Source organism: Hyperolius riggenbachi, chromosome 1 (assembly GCF_040937935.1).
Source record: "Hyperolius riggenbachi isolate aHypRig1 chromosome 1, aHypRig1.pri, whole genome shotgun sequence".
Taxonomy (NCBI): domain Eukaryota; kingdom Metazoa; phylum Chordata; class Amphibia; order Anura; family Hyperoliidae; genus Hyperolius; species Hyperolius riggenbachi.
The window spans coordinates 124,116,594-124,139,928 of NC_090646.1; the positions used below are offsets into that span (position 1 = coordinate 124,116,594).

Consider the following 23,335-nt stretch of genomic DNA (forward strand, 5'->3'; position numbering starts at 1 on the left):
GTGTGAAGTTGGGGTGGACAATGAGACGCTAATAATTCTGACCGGTCTATTTCAAAGGTGCATAGCTCAGCTCAGAATTATTAGGGTATCATTGTCATTGATGTTATCTTCTCTTTCATTATACCATGCGGCAAGAGCCCCACTGTATGGTATAATGCAGTGCAGGTAATCTGAAATTTCTGCCATTACACTCCTAAATGATGCTCAATGGAGCTGGTGTATAAAGAAGTGAAAAGATAGCTGAAGCAGTAGCTCCGAGCTATTATTCAGGTTTCAGCAATTTCATTAAATGGCACCTCTCTTGATAAATAGCCTTATAAAAAGTTTGGCATCTACCCCAACTTTGTAGCTCTTTGCTACATTCTCTTTTGGCTCAGGTTACATGGACAGTGGCATAACTAGAGGAGTAGCTGCCCTGCAACCATGGTTGGGGCCCAATGCTATGGGGGCCCCAATTTCTTACCCTCACTCTTTTTCGTTACAGGGTTGCCCCTCTCAAGGTCTTATAGTGAGTGGGGGAGTTGGGCAGTGTTCCCACTTGTGCTGGACCATGTGCAGCCAGCGAGAGCGGACAGTGTAGTGTCCGCTCTGATGGTTCGGCAGTAGCCTGGGGATAATGCGTTAGCCCCATAGGCTATATGGGGGAATGCATCCACCTGCCCGAGATTATCGCAGACTGCACAGAAGTGGGGCCCGCTTACCACAACTGATCCCGTGGATCCATTGTAGTGTGACAAGTGGCATTATAAAATAGGACTCATTCACTGCCAGTTTAACAATGAGCAGAGAATGGACAAAAGATGTCCATTTTCTGGCACAAGTGGTAACACAGTCTGATGGTGGCTGTACTTTTATATATGAACTCTGGTAGACAGACCTCTTGGGGGTTGCCACTGAATGAGGGGAATGGGGGTGCTAGAAAAGTTTTTCTGGAGACCTCAGTTATGCCTCTGAGCATGGACATTTTATAAGCCTCTTAAACATGTGTGAACTTAGCCTAAATTGTTAGCTTGTACTTGCTTTGTGATGAGACCTTGCCCTGTATATTGCTCAGTTATATTTATATTTATGCATTAATGTCGTATGTGGAAAGGAACCAGAATAAAGCCTTTTCCTCCTTTCTGTTTACTTGTGTTTGACAGGCGATTCAGGGAGCGCTGGGAGCTCAGCAGTAAGTAATTTCACGTGACATGTTTGTGCTGTTTTTGTTTGGCTCAGCTGAAGTTGTAGCTATTCAATAATTTACAGTCTACCAGGCTAAAGAGGCTCAAGGAACCTCAGTGCTGCTTATCAGCTTTAACATGTCTTGCTTTGTATCAACTCGAGAAAGCAACTGCTCTGCCTCTGTGACCGCAACTATCAGCTTTAACGGAAATGTGTGATAACAATACGATAATGCTGATTTTCAGAAATTAACCTTTTATGCGTGAAACAAGGAGGCTGCCATCGTATGTATGTATATGTAAATCTGCCATTGGTTAAAGGACCCCTTTACTATGGGAGAGGAAAATGGAGTCTGCCATATTACTTTCCTTTTAAACCATGCCAGTTAAATAGCAGTCCTGCTTATCCTTTATGCACCAGTAGTGTCTGAATCACACACCTGACACAAGCATGCAGCTAATCCAGTCAGACTCCAGTCAGAGCAGCTGATCCACGTGCTTGTTCAGGGTCTATGGCTTAAAGTATTGTAGGCAGAGGAGCAGCAGGGCAGCCAGGCACTTTGACTTGTATAAAAGGAGATAAAAATGGCAGCCTCCATATCACTCTTACATCAGGTGTCCTACAATCCGGGTTATGGAGTCAGTACAAAAAGCATCCAAAGCAGTTTAGAATTCCACTGACCCTGACTCCCCAGTTTATGATTTCACTGACTTCTCGTCACCAACGCCTCAATTTGCATATAACAATCTTATTGTTTGAAAGTATGTAACATAAGACATTTCATCACTGCCAAAACTTTGTAATTTTTAAGCGATATTAACATGGCATCTGCTTTTTGGAACAAAACAAAGTTCCTGGCCAGGAAGCTGACACTCTACCCTGTTGAATGAAAGTCGAGGAGACCTGTTTACAGTAACTCAGGTGTGTTTTCCAGGGCAGAGCATATTGCAAAGCAGTTCGTATGAAAAGCCTAGCAATGTACAACCTACAGAGATCCAAACCACAGGTCATACTATCCCATCTCTGTGAATCTCCTTGGAATTGAATTTATGAACAGAGAAAGTATTGTAAGAAAGACAATACCTTCATAGGTTGTGCATTGTTGCTTCTTATCACACTTCAGCACATAGTGTAGTAATGTGAGGTAGCTCTTCTACCTGGCACTGGGCATTTTGCCAGGACCACAACCACATCAGTGTTGGCTAGAGCCAGTGATCCTACTTACCGTGGACACTTATTCTACATAGGCATGGTGCCTAATGTTAAGGTCCACACCAAAGACCCTTTTTTAATTGTTTTCATGATATCATAGATGCACAGAAGATCAAAACTCGTCCACAGTTCACGATCTTACAGAGGAGACAGCGGCAGCCCAAGGCACAGCGGAACTTCAGCGTGGGACCTGATGGACTTCAATGGGCTGGAAGAAGCCCCAGGTAAGTAAAACATTTCTTTCCTAAGTTTGCCTCTTGTATCCTTTAAACAATGTTAAGACGTCCAGCTACCCACGATGAACGACCAACACAATGGACCATCATGATGGATCGCTGAATGAGTGATCACTTTTACTTCTGCACTTGATTACTTAAATGATCGTTTGCGGCCTGTCCATCTCCAGGTTACTCAACTTTGGAAGATTGATTAGGGATAAAATTTCATCGCTGTGTTGTCATGGCGATTCCCCCATCCATCATCCAGGGTCTTTGGGAGCTAGGGCCCAGCAGGATCTAGCTAGTAGGAATGTAGTCATGGTTCCCAGCAGAATACCAGTGCCTAGGGAGAGGACCAGCCTGTACACCACTATACTATGTAAAACAGGTGTATTGTCCGACAAGTGCTGTATTCACATGACTGGACCTGCGGTTTGATTTTCATTTTTTGACAAAACATGGGTCATAACTTGTAAAATGCGAAATCCCGTGTAAATACAAAAAAATCAAGGCTGTGTTGAAATTATTATCCATTCAGCATCACGGCCAATCACAGTGGAGTGGGCAGGAGAGGGCGTGTCAGGGGTGGGACGGACACACATACATATAGTGTGGGACAGCTTTGAAATTATCATTATAGATACAGTACATAAGAGAGATGGCCGCAATTAATCAACATGTATGCAGTAGGTAGGGGAGATGACAATGGTTGGTGGACATGCATGATAATCATAGATGCAACAGACAAGGAAAATTGCAGCAACTGTTGAACAGCAGACATCTATTAGGCCTCAATTCACTAAGCTTAACTCCTGTCTTTAATAACTCTTCTGAGCTGTTTTACAGTTATCACCATGGTGATATAATTGTGATAACTGTAAAACAGCTCTGAAGAGTTATTAAAGACAGGAGTTAAGCTTAGTGAATTGATGTTTTAAGTGAGATGACAGCAACTGGTGGATCTCCGTGCAATGGGTGAAATGGAGGATAGCAATAAAGGAAAATGGCAGTTAATGGATACAGATACAAAAGGTAAATAATATTGCATCAGCTGGTGGAAGTAGATGGAATAGGTAAAGTAGGTGGCAGCAGTAGGTGGATATAGATGCAGGAAACCTAAAGCTCTATACACAAACTAGACCACGGTTGTCTGGAACGAATGGTAATCAATGGATGAGGCCAAGAATCATCTAAAAAAAAAAAAAGTGTCCCAAAGATGGTAAAAGACAGCTATTATCTTCCATGTAGACTAATCTGTTCTGGTGGCTCGGTTCGGGTGATAATTGCTGTTAGCTGTATGAACTGCACAATGGTAAATGATCAATCTATTAAAAATACTTGTGTTGAGAATTTTGCACTTCTGGGTCCTCATTTTCACAGTTCTGATGATGATGCATTTGCAAGGCCGTTGTTTAATTCAAATATATGCTAACATCTTTTACTCCTCCCTAACCATTGGGGATTGTTCATTTTGACGATCACTGTCTAGCATGTATAAAGAGCTTAAGAGAGGGGAACAGAAGATGTACATAGATGCAGTTGGTAAGGAAGATGGCAGTAGTAGGTAGATATAGATGCAGGAGGTATGAGAGATGGGAGCAGTAGGTGGATGTAGATGCTGAAGATATGAGAGATGACATCACTTGGTAGACATAGATGCAACAGGTAAGAGAGATGGGGGCAGTAGGTGGACACAGATGCAGGAGATATGAGAGATGGCATCGGCTGGTGGCGATAGATAGATACAGTAGATATGAGAGATGACTGCAGTTGGACATAGATGCAACAGTTACGGGAGATGGCAGCAGAGTAGGTGGACATAGATACAGGAGATATGAGAGATGACTGCAGTTGGTGGACATAGATGCAACAATTAAGGAAGATGGCAGCAGTAGGTGGACCTACCACCAGGAGGTGGATCTCTAGATTCAAGAGATATGTGAGATGGAATCAGTTGGTGGACAAAGATACAGGAGATATGAGAGATAGCAATAGTTAGCAAGAGCTATGAGAGATGGGATCAGTAAATGGACATAGATGTATATCACATTGGCATTAAAGTATGTTACAATGGCACCATCATGATTAAAAGCACTAAATTCAGGATAGAGGAATTTGAGAAGCTCTTCTTCATATAAGAGAGAAATCTGGGACCTTTAAGAGCATAAATAACCCAGCTATCCAAACCTATGACGACCAAGCTCCAAAACAGCCCCCTCACCAGAGACATCCCAGCATTAGGCTTCAGACGCACCTCTCCTGAAGCGCTCAGAAGACTGGCTGTCCTAATTAGAAAGAGGCTTCATTCCTTTCAGGGAAGCGTTTCAAAGGAGCCAAGTTGTGAAAAATTCTAATGACTGAGAGAAGTTAGCCAGGCTTAGATTAGAGCACACTGAAAATGTTTTTTTGATATAAAAATTCTGCAAAGTCGATGAAAATAAAATCACTCTAGGATCTAGGGTTTTCTCACAAAACTCTGGAAAAAAAATACAAATAGACTCAAATGTAAGTGGAATACTGCTCCTAAAAAATACTTTGGTGTAACCATTAGTAAAGATCTGAACCATCTGTTCACTCTGAATTATGGGAGGTCTTGCAGTTTGCCAGTGTCAATTGTTGAATTGGTGCCGGCCATGTTTTAATTCCCTTGGCAGATTGGCAATCGTCAAGATGATAATCGTACCAAAGATCCTCTTTCTGTAGCACAACCTGTCCATTCCTATATGCCTGACCTGGTTCATCCCATGTAATAGGTTGTTAAAAAATTCATTTGACACAATAAAAAGCTCAGGATAAGTTATCAGACTCTTACAAGAGAAAAAAAAAACCCATAAAGGCTTATCTGCACCCGATATGAACAAATACTATAACAGAGTCCATTTATCTAGGATTCTTGAATGGAGAATTAAAGACTGCAACAAACTATGGGTCAGTCTAGAGCAGTGTTTCTTGAACCTGTCCTTGTGACTCCCCAGTGGTGCATTATTTGCAGGCAACTTCATCTATGCACAGGTGCGGAAATTAGTGTCTCAACTACATGGAATCCACCTAGCTGAGACACTTATTACCTCACCTGCACATAGTGAGGTTGCCTGCAAAACATGCACCGATGGGGAGTCACGAGGACAGGTATGAGAAACACTGGTCTAAAGCTAAGATGTATGGCTAAAGGGATGATTGTCACTTGGAATTATACACAGAATAAGAAATTGTATTTTACAATAGACCACCTGCAAACCGTTCCTCCAGGTGCTGTCCCAGATTATAAGTAGAAACCGGCAGGGGACTTGAGTAGTTTTGATGACTTTTTGCCAGGACAGGGTCTACGTCTGGAGAGAAGAAAAATGCTCCTGCAGTAAGATGCTATGCTCTTATAACCGACACAGCTATTTTGCACAGGTGAAGACTCTCACCACCCTCCTTAAGATGGGGTAGTAGATACAACTATCTCACTATATATCGCCTTCAGGCACTAAGCTTTATTAGGCAGTTAGAAAAACATTTTCTTGCCTTCCTTAGAAATACAAAATCTCCCCCCACACTAAAATCCAGTTTGAAATGGGAAAGAGAACTAGGACAGCCTGGTAAAATCATGGATTGGAACAAAATTTATAACAGTATCTGGCTCCCTAGATCTCCAGCATTTCAACTTTTGCAGTATAAAATTATTTTGATACAAATAAAGAAACCAACAGGCACTGCAATGGCAGGTGTTTAGCAAAGATATTGTAAATCATAGGCTGTAGCACTGGCCTGGTATACACTCAGCAAGGATAGCGTGCTCTAATCCATAAAGAGTACAAGATATATATGGCACAGTAGGAGAAAAACAGGATTGGCACAAGCAATTCCTTGTTTAAAACAGCTTTAATAAATCCGGCTGTACACCATAGGAAAAAGGTAAAATGAATTTCCAATTACATTGAAAGGTTCCTACCATATCCAGTGCTTGGTGGGGTGAAGTGGGAGCGGTGGCTAGCCTGGCACACGTTTCGCTCGTATGAGCGTCCTCTGAGGCTCTGCGCAGAGAAATTCATTTTACCTTTTTCCTATGGTGTACAGCCGGATTTATTAAAGCTGTTTTAAACAAGGAATTGCTTGTGCCAATCCTGTTTTTCTCCTAAAATTATTTTGAGATGGTAACTAACTCCAGGGGAACCCTGAAGAGGGAAGAATTCTACAGATAATTCCTGCTGGCATTGTGACGCCCTAAATAGTGATTTCTACCATGTTTGGTGGTCTTTCCCATCAATATAGAAACTTTGGCTGGAGGAACAAGATTGAATTTGTTTGAACTTTGGAATAGATTACATGTTCTGCACCCCAGAGCACAACCCTTAACACCAAGAAATGTTTCCCATAAATATCCCTGTTCTGATATTGTGCTGATTATAGATGCCAATGGAAAATACTTGGACATAAAGGGACTCTTTCCAGGAAAGCATGTCATTAAGATCCACTGTTCAACTATTGAACAAGCAGCACAGGTCATTAATAGGTCTTGCTTCACCAACCCAAAACACCTCATCCTGCACGCTGGCACAAATGACATTGACCAGGAAACCATCACAGACAAATTCCCGTTAATAGTTAAAAGGGCACAACGAACAAAAGAGAAATAACACTGTTTAACCTGCACCTGAGCCTCAGCCTATACATAATGAATGGGTGACTCACAGGTGACTAGCTTGGGAGATTTACCATGAACTCCTATGTGGTCAGCAGTGTAGTGGACTATGCCATCACAGACACAAACGCCATGATCATTAATGCCCTCATAGTCACTCCTGAAACACACCTGTCAGACCAACAATTAAATACTACTGTACCTGAAATCCACCGATAAGCCAACCATACCACCACCAGCCTCACCAGACTCTACAAGCTGCTACTTACTACACTGGCCTCAAGCAGACCAATTTCAAGAAACGCACAATAAACAGTCCGAAAAAAAGTTTGACAGTGAATGACAGGCTCTGCATAATAGTCTAAGGGCCGCCTCTAACTAAAAGTCCAGAGAACCCTAACAACCAGGATCTAAGGCAAACCCATGACTACCTGGACAGGCAATATAAAGGTACCCTAAAAAAAATGCCACCTCTCCCACAAACTCCAACAGCTGAAGTACTCCTTCCAGGACTACTCATTCTGGGAGACTGGGAACCATATTGGCACAAAGCCCCCCTCCTTATCCAAATGGTCCCAATTGGCTCCATTACTTCAGGGACCCTCTACAAAGACATCAGACAATGCCCAAACCCCAAAAAAGAAACAGACACAAAATTGAGGAATAGGGAGGAGGCAATGAAGGATAAATCAAAATTAAGCTGATAAAATGTAAGAAGGCCAGTGGTACTGAAGGCATACTGCTCATGATGATCAATTACAGTTCCCCTGACATGCATGCAGCACTTGCAAGATTATTAAACACGCTCCTTACCTCAGACCTGGAACCAAAGCCCCAGTACCACTATCCACAAGAATGGGAACAAAATATGATCCAGCCAATTACAGAGGGATCTCCTATACCATCCCCACCCAGAAAATCCTACAACCATCCCCTCCCATGCATTACACTGTCTTGCTTTGGCAGCGCTAAATGTATTTGGTCCTGCCAATAAATTGAATTGATGCAGGCGATATGAGAGATGAAAGCAATAAGTGAACATAGATGCACGAGACGTGAGATATGGCAGCAGTAGGTGGACATAAATGAAGGGGATATGAGATATGGCAACAGTAGATGGAATAGATACAGGAGAGATGGGAGCACAGGTAGTCCTAGATGGAGATATAAGAGATATCAGCAGGCAGTGGACATAGATAAAACAGAAAAAGAGGATATAAACACAATAGAAATGTGAGTAATGGGTGCAATAGAAGAGATATGGCAACAGCTGGTGGACATCATATAATGTAGGTTAGTGACATAGCAATTGGTAGACATGTAGTGAAAAAGAGATGGCAGCAGTTTGTGTATACAGACACAATATATATGAGAGATGGATGCAATGGATAGAAATCAGATACAGCAGATAAGTGAGACAGCAATTGATGGACATACATGCAATACCCCCTGCTGCACGCCTCCACCAATCACGCCGCTGAAGCCCACAGGCATTGCCATAGATATGACAGCAGAGCTCCGTCAGCTGTTCAGGAGCCGATTTCATTGGCTCCTGACACTGTGAGTCAATCACATTGGCTTACAGTAATCATAGGGTCAAGAGCCAATGAAATCAGCTCCTGAACAGCTCATGGAGCTCTGCTGTCATAGCGACGGCAGTGCAAGTGGGCTGCAGCGAAGGGGGGGGGGGGCGCAAACGGCGAGAGCACTGTGTCCATATGGCATGATGTCCTGCTTTTGTACCAGTTGGTCCCTAAAGGGCCAGAGACTGCTGATACTGAAGTGGTTAAGCTATACCAGTTATCTGGCTATCCTGCTGATCCTCTGCCTCTAATGCCTGGTACACACCATGTCATTTCTTGCCAGATAGATAAATCCAATAGATCATTTCCGACAGATCCGATCTGATTTACAATCATATTCCTGACCCATTTTCCAATCACTTCTATACAAAATCGATCAGAAAAACGAACGGAAATCAGAATGCTCAGTGATATAAAAAAGGCAGCCCAGCATGTAGCAGTTCTAACAATGTTTAAGGTCATTAATATTGTCAAATCTGGTAAAGTTTTTAGTTGAGTGTACAGTGCCCCTCCTCCCCGTTACGTCCCGCCAGTTCTTTCCCTTTGCATTACGCTATTATAAATACATACGGTAATTCAGAAATTGCTGAACATACTTATGGACAATGTTTACAAAATTGGTTAAAGATAAAAATATAAAGATTGATACTGGATGGACTTTGCTACAGTGTTTTCCCGAAAATAAGGTGTCTTATATTCATTTTTTTCTCCAAAAGATGTGCTAGGGCTTATTTCAGGGGATGTCTTATATCTCTACAAACACCATGAACAAACTACAAATATTCTTGATCAAAAATGAAAATGTATTTCAAACGTTATCACATTCCATTATTGCAATTCCATAATAATAATTCCGTATTCATACACAGTAATTTCATACCGTTCTGGAACATCATTATAATTCTCCAATTCCTGAGTTCCTGTGCTGTGTGTCCTCCTGCCTTCCCCACTGTGCTGCCTCTTTCTCTGCTGGATCAAAAGGTATGCTACTGTCCTGATCAGGCACCTGCCCTGTCATCCCTGTGTACAACTGATACCCTTGCTATGTGCTGGGATGACGGGACTGGTGCCCAATCGGCACTGCACTGCCTTGTCCCCGCTTGCTGGCCGCCTCTTCCTCCAGTGCAATGTACTGATCCAGACACCTGCCCTGTCATTCCTGCACACAGCTGATAACCTTGCTGGGATAACAGGACCGGTGCCAGATTGTCACTGTACCACTGTGTCCCCGATTGCTGGCTGCCTCTTCCTCCTCTGATTTGCACAGTACTGTACTGATCAGGCTCCTGTCCTGTCATCCCTGCACACAGCTGATAACCTTGCTGGGATGACAGGACTGATGCCCTATCGTCATAGCAACCACTGTAAATCCGCACCCACCTGCCCCCTCCATATCTGACATGATGGTCTGGTGCCCTGGAGGCAAATCGGGGTTACATGTATAAATGGCTTAAATTTACGTTACATATAACTGCCGCTAGGGTTATATGCAAGGTTACTGTCCTGACTTCACATGAGAAGCTTTAACATCTTCCTGTCTTCTGTTAGGGACTTCTGCCCGTACTTAATTCCCCAAGTCGGTTTTGTACTTGGGATCCAGAAGAAGAGCGCAGACGACAAGAGCGGTGGCAGCAGGAGCAGGAGAGACTGCTGCAGGTACTTCCTATAGTTCCAAATGTTTACAAAATTTTAAAGTCCAGAACAAAACCAAATATATAGACTCAAATATTCTTGTTGGTGACATACAGAGTGTACTGAGGGTCATGAAATCACATCTACGTGTCTGATTGCCCTCTGTAGCCTATAGTTAGATTTAGGTACATTAACCACAATACATTGCCTCCTCCAACAGTCCTTTCAACCTTCGCATTCACTAATTGTGTTGTATCAGAGGCTTAGCACTCTAGCAGAGCACAGTCACTTCCGTCACAACGCGTCTGTATGAAAGGCCCCATAGACTTTCATTGGCGTAGCGTTGACCTGCGGCGAAACGAGGCCAACGCAACACGCCAGTGTGAAAGGGCCCTGGCCTTAACCATTTCTGACAAGGATCCGCTCATTGCATTTTTGTTTAGGTTTTGTTTCCTCTCAGAAATTTTAGCATTAGAATATAGCCTTTTTTATAATCACTCTTGAGACTCTTTAGCTGAAATGACATTAAGATTAGTCTTTAGCAAAGCCTCCTTTCTGTTGTAATTAACCGAGAATGTGACTCGTGCAGGAGAGATACCAGAAGGAGCAGGAGAAGCTAAAGGAAGAATGGGAAAAAGCCCAGAAAGAAGTGGAGGAAGAGGAGCGTAAATACTATGAGGAGGTAATTCTACAATCAGAGCTGTACACTGACTTTCTTACATTTTGAGTCACTTTAAAGGGAACCTGAAGTTAGAGGAATTAGGAGGTTGCCTTCTTCATTCCTTTTTAAATAATGCCAGTTACCTGGCTGTTATGCTGAGGTTTGGACTTTAGTTGCGTTTGAGTCCATACCTTAGCCTTATCAAATCATTGTGAGGCCTGGAACCCACTAGCAGCACTTTTCTAAGCTTTTTCTAAGGGTTGGTTCACGCTACAAGAGCTTTTCTAAGTGCATTGTGACTGGAAAAGCTCTTGCCAATATAATGCTGTGGGTGTGATCCCACTTGAGGGATGTGATTTAAAAAAAGTTGAATCATCATGCCTGGGCCCCCCCTCCCTAGGCCCACCCACTGGTTGCTGTGTCCGCCCACTAGCCACCACACACCCGTGTCTGTGCGCGAAGTGCGCTGCGGCAAAAAATGTGCATGGCTCCGACACGGAAGAAAGCGGCATGCACAGCGTGATGCGGAAAAAAGTGGGCGTGACCATGACATGTTGTGGGTGAAGCCAAATACTAGCAAAGTACAGGTAGTCCCCAGTTAACAAATGAGATAGGGACTTGTAGGTCCGTTCTTATCCTTAATCCGTTCTCTTTTGTCCCCCTCTTTTCTTCCTGTGCCTCTTTTGTCCCCCTCTGTCTCACCTCAGTTTGTGCCTCTTTTGTGTTCCTCCATTTGACCTCATGTTCCCATCTCATCTCTTTTCTCCCTGTGCCTCTTTTGTCCGCATCTGTTCCCCCTGTGCCTCTTTTATCCTCCTGTGTTACTTCTTGTCCCCCTGCCCTAGCCAGGTATAGCTGCCCCCAATAAAGGTATCCTGGAAGGGTTCCCCCCAGTATAGGTAGCCTGGTGTAGCTGGTGCCCCAGTATAGGTAGCCTGGTATAGCTGGTGCCCCAGTATAGGTAGCCTGGTATAGCTGGTGCCCCAGTATAGGCCAGCAAGATACAGGTGCCCCAGTATAGGTATTGAACTATAGTTTGTGGCCCGGTATAGGTAGCCTGGTATAGTTGCCCCCAGTATAGGTAGCAAGGCATAGGTGGTTCCAGCCCCAGTATAGGAAGCCAGGTATTAGTGGTAGGCCAGTATAGGTAGCCTGTAGCCAGATATAGGTGTTGCCGAGGTATAGAAAGTCCGCATTAGCGGGCTCACTCATCTGCTCCCCACATTCAAGCGCTGATGTCACTCTTCACTCAGTGCTGGTTAGTGAGCCACAGGGCCGCGTGTGCTGGCTGCGGGCCACAGCCAGCACACGCGGCCCTTCCAGCGCTTTTGGAGGGGGGCCCAGGGCCCCCAGAAGCCCTGGGCCCCTCACTGCAGTGTCAGTTGTACCCCCCTGATGGTTGCCCTGCATACAAATCCATAAAAAATGCATGAACTTGGAATTATTTGCACCTTATTGACCATCCCCATTGCCAGTTATCACAGTCCTGAAACCATTTAACACTGAAATACAGGAGTGAGAGAGAGTTCACTTTATGAGGATTATCCAGAAAGTAATAGCTGTTTGCTTTTATCTTACATGCAAGGTATTCTTTCTGTGTAATTTAACTGGCATCTATCTGGTTAATCTCTTATTTGCCTGTGCTGCTTGTCACTTGACTGTAGAATGTCAGTAAAGCCTGGGACCCACTACAAAAGCACTTATGCAATCACTAGCAATTTGTGGTAGCGCTTTGCATTCGATTTTGGGAGCTATTTCTATGCTCCTATACAATGTATTAGAATGGAAACGCTCCCAAAATGCTGCATGTCCTGCGATTGCGATTTGCTTAATCACAATCGCTCTTTTGGAATCTGTCCCATCCATTAACATTAGTAGAGCATTTAGAGAAATCGCTAGTAATTGAACGCGATCCCTGAACGCAGGGCTGTTTCTAGGTAAACTTGTGAGGATGCCCCCCTCGATTTAGAATGATCGCACAGCACCACACAATTTGCTCTGCTTCATTGAATGTTCTCACATGACATGCTGCACCTCAAAACAATAGTACACTGGCTGGCTGTGAGTCTGTGACAAACCTACTCGCCCTCAGCTACTCCATTCCTCCTCAGTCAGGACAGCAGTGCCACCTCCTCCCTTCTGCTGTGCAAGTCAAATGAAGCACTGCTGCAACCCTGCCCCCACCCCCCTCCTCACTCACTGTCAGCCTCCTCACACAGCACAACAAGATGCTTTTCCCCAATGATGACCTCTTCACCTCGCTCTTCTCTCACTACTCTTCCTACTCTGACTGCATGCTGTTAGTGTAAACACAGTACTGTACTAACATGTTGCCCTCTGTAATCTCTGTTCCTGATGCAAGTGTTTCACCTTGCCTCATGAGAGAACCGGCCCTGCCTAAACGCTCAAAAAAACGTTCTAGTGGGTCCCAGGCCTTACTGTTTGTTCAGCAGCATTAACATAAGGCTCTCCTCCTGTGATGCTATTGCAACAAAGGGATTGAAAACATTTTAAAAAGATATGATGAATGCTTAAGGGAGAAGGAAGGTTCTTGATCCCATAGAGCCTTCCTGGTCCTCTCTCTTTTCTCTTGGCCGGTCCTCTCTTCATGCCCTCGGCTCACCATTTGGCGTGAACGCGGCGGCAGCCCCATGACCGCCAAATGCCAATTGGCGACAAGTCCTGGGGCGGGGACTTGCATGAGATCGCTCCGTCATCAGTCTCCCAGCAGCCACTAGGAGAGACTGTTAGACGGCGAAACCGCCTTCTATTTACACTGTACAGTGCTGCTACGGCTGTCCCCTCTGAAGGCACAAGGGCAATCAAGCTGTCAAAGACTGATGCCTCTGACAGCCGATCGTTGTGATTGGCTGGCAGGGAGAGGGAGGGAGGGGCGGGCAGAGAAAAATTTGTAATATTTATTAAATAAATAAACATGGCTACAGGGATCAGAGCCCATCAACAGAAAGCTCTGATGGTGGGCAGAAAAAAAAAATCACTTTACATGAGTTGTACAGCCCTGTAGGGAGGCCTTAAAGTTGCAGTGCCCTGAATTGTAAAAAATAGCCTGGTCACTAGGGGGTGTAAGCCCACGGTCCTCAAGAGGTTAAATCAAAATGACTTTGCAGATGATTTTGCTCTTTGAACATAAAGGAGGATAAAATCACGTGTCTGGCAGGAGAAAAATCATTAAGCATGTCTTAATATTGTCTTATTGTATACATATTTATTCAGGAGAGGAAGATCATTGAAGACACAGTGATGCCCCTGACAGTGTCTCCAGCCACAAGCGTACATCGGGATGTCTGCGATATGAATGGAAGCACAATCTCCAACCACCAAGAGCAGGAGACCACCTCGGAGGAGGTAAGAATATGTCCTATAGAGGAGAAACAAAAGTTTGCCTTAAAACAGAAGGGATTTGCGATAATTCAGGTTGGAGTGATCAGATGTTGTCTCCCATGATGCATTACTGCACCATAAGCTTCCTGGGTAGTCTGTAATCCTGTAGAGGAAACATGGTGGTTCTGTCAGTCAAGCTAATAAGCTGCATGTGAGGGGCTCACAAAGTGGGACTCTTAATTAAACACAGTAAGGTGATGTTCACAGTGGAAAGTTGTGTTGCGTTTCCCTGTAAAAACAGGACTGCCAATGGAATGGAAAAGTTTCAATACTTGTAATGCCTACAGAGTGACCCACACAGTGAAGCTTACAGTACATAGAAAGTATGCTTCACTGCCACCGTTAATGTCTGTGTTATGCAATAACTGACTGCATGAATCACATCAAGCCCAATGGATCTGTTGCACTCACTGCTAACCCGCTGACAGAGGTGTCACTAGGGTTGGTGTCACCCGGTGGGAAAACTCATGGTGTCAACCCTCTTACCTCATGAACATCCAACCTCACCAGGCTAAACACAACCAATAACACTTATTTCTGTAGTTATGTTACCTGTTACTGCTATTTTTTCATGAATGGACTTGGGAAGGGGTTATTCTGGACCCATTTGCTATAGGGGGTTCTGGCCATCTTAGCTGGTGGAGGGTGAGGGTGGGGCACCATGCTGGATACACATGCTATAAGGGGTTGGGTGTTGGATGGGACACCTTTGCTAAGTGGTGAATAGAAGGCTGTTGTGATCACCACGTGGCTCTAGTGGCCCCAAAACGCCGCTATTAGCTCAGCATAGAGCAGTCAGAAAGGAAAAGAACAGGAGGCAGAAGTTCATTAGGCACTAGCCTGGTCTATATTTACATAGCCTTACTACACTTTCTCTTAGCCTGATGCTTGGTGTCACCCCCTCTGCTTGTGACACCTGGTTCGTTCCGCACCCCTCTAGTTACACCCACTTCATGCTGATGTGAACACTCCATTACAATATAAATGCATGGCATTAGCTATGTGATTATATTGTTTGATGAAACACATCGCTGCCAGCGTAGCCTAAAAAATAAACCATCCTAGCTCAACTCGCATGAAGCCAGCTCATAACCCCTTCAATATAGCACAGATTGTTGGCTCCACATACACAGTGTCATATGAGGGCTGCAATCTAAGTCACGACAGAGCTAAAGATGCATCTGCAATAGCTGTTGTCATTAAATTATATTATTATATTGGTTTGTTTGCAGACCTGGACGGAGGTGAAGAACTGTGTGAAGGATGTGGGACTGCCAGGAGATAATAAACTGCAAGTGCCGATGTGGACATTGGAGAGTTCAGTCCACAGAACAGAAGAGCAGATGACAAGGACAGAGTATGTATGGGATCAGAACATAAGGCATTTTACCTCCTCAGAAATGTAGTGCTGCATGTCATTACCTCATTTTTGTTGTGGAGCTCTGTTTTGGAGCTTCACCTTGCAAGATGTCCACCAATGACGTTGTGAATCCTAATGTCTGTCTCATCCATTTATACTAGCATGGTAATACACAGCTGTTCTGCAATGGGTGACATACAGGGGCGTAACTAGAAATCACTGGGCCCCCCTGCGAAAATTTGTATGCCCCCCACCACCCCTGGGGGTCCCCTTATGGCCATTTTGGGGGGCAGGAGGGGTCGCAGCATGAGGAGAGCGTTAACACCCCCCCCCAGGTGACATGTTATTGTTATTGATTAATAAAGTGCCAACATATTCCGTGGTGCTGTACAGACTAAGAGACACACATGGGGTACGTAATAATAATATTGACAATGGTAACACCAAAAGTTTCGGTACATATTAACCACTTCACCACTAAGGGGTTTTTCCCCTTATGGACCAGAACAACCTTTCAGCGCTCTTCCCATTCATTAGCCAATAACTTTATCACTACTTATCACAACCAAATTTTCTATATTTTGTTTTTTTCGCCACCAATTAAGCTTTTTTTAGGGGCGGGCGGGGGGGAGGGGGGAACACTTTGCTAAGAATTATCTTATTCTAAATACATTTTAACAGGATTAATAAGAAAAACATTGAAAGTAATCATTATTTCTCAGTTTTCAGCCTTTATAGATTTTAAAATAAAATGTGCTACTATGTATAAAACCCACACATTTTATTTGCCAATTTGTCCCGGTTATTACAACATTTAAAATATGTCCCTAGTACAAGGTATGGTGTCAGAGGGGAGAGGTTGTTGAGAGTTTACATATGAAGCTGTGCTACTACAGAAATGCGCAGCGGTACTGCTATGGGTAACGTATTAAACTGTACTACCATGGCTATGCACAGCTGTACTACTATGGATAACACATCAAGGGACACCTGAAGTGAGTGGGATATGGAGACTGCCATATTTATTTCCTTTTAAACAATGCCAGTTGCCTGGCATCCTAAGCTTTCATGCATCAGTAGTGTCTGAATCACAAACCTGAATCAAACATACACCTAATCTAGTCAGATTTAAGTCAGAAACATCTGATCTGCTTGCTTGTTCGGGGTCTAAGACTAAAAGTATTATAGGCAGAGGGTCAGCAGGTCATGTGCATTGTTTAAAAGGAAATAAATATGGCAGCCTCCATGTCTCTCATTTCAGGTGTCCTTAAAGCAAACCTGAAGCCAAATGTAAATAGAAAAACAGATACTTACCTATGGAATGTTGGCTCTGGGTTCTATAGAGCCTTCCCTTTCCTTTCCTGGTCCCCTCGTCCCAGCGCTGTCACCCTGTTAGCAGTCTTCGACCGATGGGTCGATGACTGCTCTGTGCCGCCACGGGAGGCTTCAGAAGTCTTCTCGAGACTGAGTGCTCCCCAGATGGGCGGCTCCATCCTGCGCTTGCGTTAGTGTACTTGCGTATGCGCAGTACTGAGCCGCCCATCTTCAGGAGCACTCGGGCTCCCGAAGACTTCTGAAGCCTTCCATGGCAGGAGATTTGAATGGAGGTGATGGCGCTGCAATGGGAACCAGGAGAGAATCAGGAAGACTCTATAGAACCCAGAGCCTTCCCTCTCCATAGGTGAGGATCTGTTTTTGTTTTATTTAAATTTAGCTTCAGGCTTTCTTTAAATGCAACTGAAGTGAGAGAGATATGGAGGCTGTCATATTTACTTCCTTTTAAGCATTACCAGTTGCCTGGCTATCCTGCTGATCCTGTCTCTAATACTTTTAGCCATAGCCCCTGAACAAGCTTGCAGCAGATCAGGTGTTTCTGACATTATTGTCAGATCTGACAAGATTAGCTGCATGCTTGTTTCTGGTGTGATTCAGACACTACTGAGCCAAATAGATCAGCAGGCCAGCCGGGCAACTGGTATTGTTTAAAAGGAGATAAATATGGCAGCTACCATATCACTCTGACTTCAGTTCCCCTTTAAGGAAGTACTACTATGGCAATGCACAGCTGTACTGCAATGGATAAGATGTTGGTCTTCATTAGAGACATGGTCAATGCGATGCTAATCATTCCAGCTTGATTACAAAAATGTAATCAAATAGTATGCAGGTTCATGGAATTTACTATTGAAGCTGCATGCTGTCTGGAATGATCAGCATCTGTAGTAATTATAATTTGTAATAGTGACAGTCCCCCATGACATGCTCTATCTCTTGTAGGACCAGCAGAACAGAAGAGAGAGTGCCTATGACAGATACAGAAAATGACCATAAACGCCAACAACCATGTAGCACATCCACCAGCCTTCATTTACAACTAGGTAAGTTATGTTCTATGCGGTATGACCCCAGCTAGAATTGTGCAGGAAGTCCATAGTGACATTTATGTACAATGACTTACAGTCCATCGTACATTCTTTTATTGCTGAGTAATGTTTCTGGTCCTCACTGATGCTGACTGGAAATCAATGGTATTACACTTGGCACAGATTCTGATTCTACCCTTATGAGCCTAGTTTAGTCTTGTTGTGGACCTGTCTTTTTATCTGTAATCATCATTCCTGGCAATCAGCTGCTAGGTTTGGAGGTCTACAGCTTGATTATGATTGGCTCAAAGAACTTTCTAACGCTCCAGAACCCAATCTGAAAGCAAATAACTTGGGCCTTTTCAGTGTTTCATGAACTCTGCCAGCTGTGCCAGGGTAGACCTATGATTTGGGCTATCTTGGTATAGGGGGCACAAGTCAAGTCTGGCTACTCAACTAAGCCTCTAATGCAGCCTTTCTCAACCTTTTTACCTTGGAGGAACCCTGTAAATAACTTTTGGATCTCAAGGAACCCCTGCAAACAATTTTTTGGTCTCGAGGAACCCCTACATTTATTTTTCAGGAGGCATGGTCTTTAAGTAGGTTAGGCTGCTAATTTCACTATCTCCTATTACACTGCCACTCATTATACTGTCTCCTGACCCCCCAATTTAGTGCTTCTTGTTACAGTACCACCTATTATAGTGTGCTCTATAATACTTCCCCCACGATGGGGTAAAATGCCAAGGAACCCCTGCAGAGTCCTCAAGGAACCCTGGGGTTCCAGGGAACCCTGGTTAAGAAAGCCTGCTCTAATGTAAAGAAATAAAATTAAGTATCCATGTCTAACTATGGAAAAGATACTATGGAAAAGATACAGCTCCGCCAGAAATAAGTCCTAGCATGGTTTTTCAGGATTTTTGAGGATGCTTGAAACTTAAGTCCTACTCCAAAAATTAGGGCTTGTTACAGTTCATAAAAAAATTGATGTACGGTAACTAATGTCCACATGCTATACATGTGAAAAAAGAATAAAAAAAAAATTAGCAATAGGATGCAGAAGGACAGTTAGACCCTTCACCAAGGAAAGGGGACACCCCAAAATGAATTGTACTCAATACAATGAGGGCTAGCAGGTGCCGGGCTCTCTGTAGATGTAGTTTGTTGTACATGAAAAAAAAAATAGTCACAAGAAATCCATTATACAATTCAGGGTTTGGAGAGTTACGACGATGTTGCAGAATGTGGTGACATGACTAAATTTGAATAAATGTTGATTTTTTTTAAATTTTTTGTTCAAGTATAAATAATGTAGATATTAGTAGATTGGATATAAAGCTATACTCAGCCTTGCAGCTGTGCATGGCTGAGGGGTGTCTTTTGGCTAGGAGGTCCTGTTGTGAGGGGATTGCCCACTTAGTATTCATGTTATCCTAAATGAAGAAATCCAGTTTATGATTTTGCTTTATACGATCTCTTATCTTATCCATATGTAATGCCTGTTAAATGAATAAATGATCCACATGTTCAATGAATACTCTTTACAACCATCAGGTGGGATGCCACAAACCCACGGATCCGAGAACGCCACTTCTCACAATACTTTTGTTGAAAATAATAACAGCCAACTGAGGTCATTCTGTGTGGATTCCAAGGGGTGAGTGTTTCTTATGTCTTGTGCCTCTGCTTTTCCTACCAGCAGATGAACCTCTCCCTCGATGAGGCTCCTTCTTATACTCACAGGAACAGGCTGTCTTTGGGACACCACATTACTGTCTGCATCAGTAAGATCTGGAAATCACAGATGTGAAGGAGTTTTCAATACAGTGCAAGGGATGTAGTATAGTAAGGGCAAATCAAGGCTAGAAGGATGTGGTGATTTTTTTTTTATTTTTTTCCTTTAAAGAGGAACTTTAACCCAGGTTTAAACTTCATCCCAGTCAGTAGCTGATACCACCCCTTCCCGACTAAAAATCTTTACCTTTTCTCAAATAGATCATCAGGGACATTTGAATGGCTGATATTGTAAAACCCCTCGCACAGTGTGATGTCATGACCATGGTCCTGACAGTTTGCGGTCTGTGAACCTCATTGCATTGTGGGAAATAATCTATTTTTCCAACTGCCAAGCAAGCAATATCTTCCTCTGTGGCTGTGCATAGAACTCTCAGTAAATGAATCACCTAGCAGAACTAAAGATGTCACCACCAGTGTAATTTCAGAATGTAAATCAGGGAGAGGAAAGATTTTACTGAGGGCAAACAATGACCAAATAATCTATAAATTAATTTTGTAAAAAAAAAAAAAAAAAAAAAGCTTTTTTATTCATTATTTTCACTACAGTTCCTCTTTAGGTTGCTTATGAATTAGGAGATCTCTCTTGAAATACAAGACAGTGCGCGGTGGGAGGGCAGATAATATGCTATCACTTATCCAGGTTACAGATTACCGGGGCTGGGGTTTTTAATACCCAGCCTAATAATGCCACTGTGGCTGCCAGCAAATAAATATATATATATATGTGTGTGTGTTTTTTATGTGTCGGAAAACCAGAGTACCTGGAGGAAACCCACACAAACCCACACAAACATGGGGTGAATATACAAACTCCTTGCAGATATTCTCCTGATCCAGATTTGCGCTGGGGACCCAGTGCTGCAAGGTTAGAGTAATCAACTATAGAAATCAACAGATTATCATGTTCAAACAGAAATAAACAATCCATGAGATCTCCTTCCCAGAGCAGAGCTCTTTTACTGTTGTACAGCATACATGGAGTGACTAATATACATTCCTTGTGATGACACTTTGTAGCATAAACAGCTTTCTTATTCTTTCATGCTTCATTGAAATGTTCTATGTGTAAAACAGACTGGATTCTCCAGAAACCCCCAAGGATATCCGCTATCCCTCGCCAACCTCTTCACTGCAATGCCAGTCACCCAACAGGTACAAAAGGTCAATAACCCATTCTGGGATGTGTTGCTGTGTTGTCAGTGGTACTTGTGTGTTCCTGGGCTGCTCATGACTTGCTGTTTTTCAGATCTATAAGTGGGAAGAAACTGTGTTCTACATGTGGACAACCGCTTGGCAAAGGGGCAGCCATGATCATTGAAACACTGAGTCTGTATTTCCATATACAGTGCTTTAAGGTACTTTGCATCTTCACATTTTTTTTTCCGAATTTAGTAGCAGAAAAATATTATAGCAATAAAAGCAATCTTTTATAGCCATCCGGTGCCGTCTTTAATGAGCCTGGGGCCCACTAGAGCTGTTTTCAGGGTTGTACATAGAGGGGAGTAGCCCCCGCGATCACAGGGGGGGGGGGGGGGGGGGGGAGACTGTGATGAGCTCCAACTACTGACCATCCCTTCCTCGGATACAGGGAACTGTACGTCAGATTGGGTGTTTGTGTGGCTACACTTGTTGTGGAGATCATGATGGCCACACTTGTTTTATGACCATTTTCATAACATTACTTGCTACAAGGGCTGTAGAGAAACAATTTACACATGAGGACTTATTCACTGTTGTTAAGTTTGCAGCTCCAGAACCCAACATGGAAGTAACAGTACAGCGGGTGGCTTACTGACTTGCTGCTTCTCTACAGATTGGGTGGTGGGAAAATGGAGCTGGGGGCTAATTGGGGACACGGTTGGGTAGTCATAGAAAGAGTATGGGTGGGAAGGAATTTATACTGACCACTATTGCTATTTTTTGCTAAGGTGGGGTAGATGGGTTAGTCATGTTAGCCGTTCCTATTGCTAGAGAGTTTGAAATGGAAAGGGGGAGGGGGGGGGTGACTGAACACTGAAGGGGGGGGGGGATTTTTGCAGTCTCAGCCTTTAATACTAGAGGACCTTCTAGTCCATAGGCATGCACTGCATTGCCACACCCTTCTTGTTCCCAGACCATGCACCAAGTGACTAAAGTGACTGTTCTCTTTTGATGCCATTAAGAAGCCCCTACATGATCACTTATTTCTATACAATGATGCCCTACCTGGATCTGAAATGGGCTGGGTGCATGAGATCCCCAAAGGTTGGTTTGGTCAAGCGATAAAGATGTTTCATCAAAGATGGCACTGGCATAGCAACGTCAGGGGGAACATGTGGAACAGGCTGAAGTATAATCTGGGTTCCCTGGGCATCACTGGTCCCCTAAGTATCTCTTTAAAAGTAGCCACTAACAATACAATTTGGCAAAAGATCGTTTAAGAATGATTATTTGTATAAATGGTCAGAATTGATCCTTTGGGACCACTAATGGACAAAAATCTCCTAATTTTTTTTTTAATTTTTGTCCCTTAGTGATCACAAACGACCATTTCCATTCATTTATATGAATAATCATTTGTGAACAAATTGTATCGTTAGTTGCCACCTCAAGACCCTCATATTATGGTACCAGTTATTTTCCAACCAATTTCAGTAGGAAGTAAGAAGTCCGCTGATCTGGCTATACTTTCTTTGGTTGATGTTTATTAAGTGTGCTTCATCCTTTTCATGCTCTTTATTTCTCTGTAGTGCGGGATTTGTAAGGGACAACTTGGTGATGCAACGACAGGAACAGACGTCAGGATCCGCAATGGCCTATTAAACTGCAATGATTGTTATGTGAGATCCAGGAGTGAGTGTTCTTATCATTATTATTATAATGCAAAATTATGCACTTCACCTTGTTACTTTTATCTACAAATATTTCATAATCTAATTTTAGACTTTTCTTTTTTTATGGAAACCAATATGCCACTATTTGATAAAGAGTCTTTCTGGCTCAGGGTACCAATCTTGCCAGAAATGGCCCTGTACATAGGTCTGTGTATCAGGTGCCACGCCACACGTAGATAGCACATTGACAAACAGAACCCACATATAATGCTGGGAACACATGATGCAACTTCCGGTCCGATTGATGGGAATCAAGCGATTTGTTTCTGATCAATAAGAGGGCGATTTTGCAAAGTTATTATCCAAAAATCAATCCCTTTATTGATCAGTAGGAGTTTGGACATGAACAACTTCCCCTCAGATTACTCATCAATTTGACAGGAAGTTGAATTGGGTGTTCCCAGCATTAAAGTACTAAAAATGATTGAGGAATATGTTTACGT

The 23,335-nt window shown here is 43.3% G+C and overlaps 1 protein-coding gene across 4 annotated transcripts in view; it reads left to right on the forward strand.

The window, feature by feature from the left end:
* The window catches only part of LIMCH1 (LIM and calponin homology domains 1), a 358,780-nt gene that overhangs the window by 328,401 nt on the left and 7,044 nt on the right, over positions 1-23,335 (forward strand). For 3 of the 4 annotated variants that reach the window (XM_068278486.1, XM_068278488.1, XM_068278489.1), the window contains 10 exons: positions 1,143-1,171; positions 10,353-10,460; positions 11,026-11,118; positions 14,332-14,463; positions 15,732-15,856; positions 18,137-18,237; positions 19,777-19,879; positions 21,094-21,180; positions 21,266-21,374; positions 22,749-22,851. In XM_068278486.1, coding sequence (XP_068134587.1) covers positions 1,143-1,171; positions 10,353-10,460; positions 11,026-11,118; positions 14,332-14,463; positions 15,732-15,856; positions 18,137-18,237; positions 19,777-19,879; positions 21,094-21,180; positions 21,266-21,374; positions 22,749-22,851 — 990 coding nt within the window. The remainder of the gene's footprint in view (positions 1-1,142; positions 1,172-10,352; positions 10,461-11,025; positions 11,119-14,331; positions 14,464-15,731; positions 15,857-18,136; positions 18,238-19,776; positions 19,880-21,093; positions 21,181-21,265; positions 21,375-22,748; positions 22,852-23,335) is intronic. The other variant, XM_068278487.1, reaches the window with a different exon arrangement.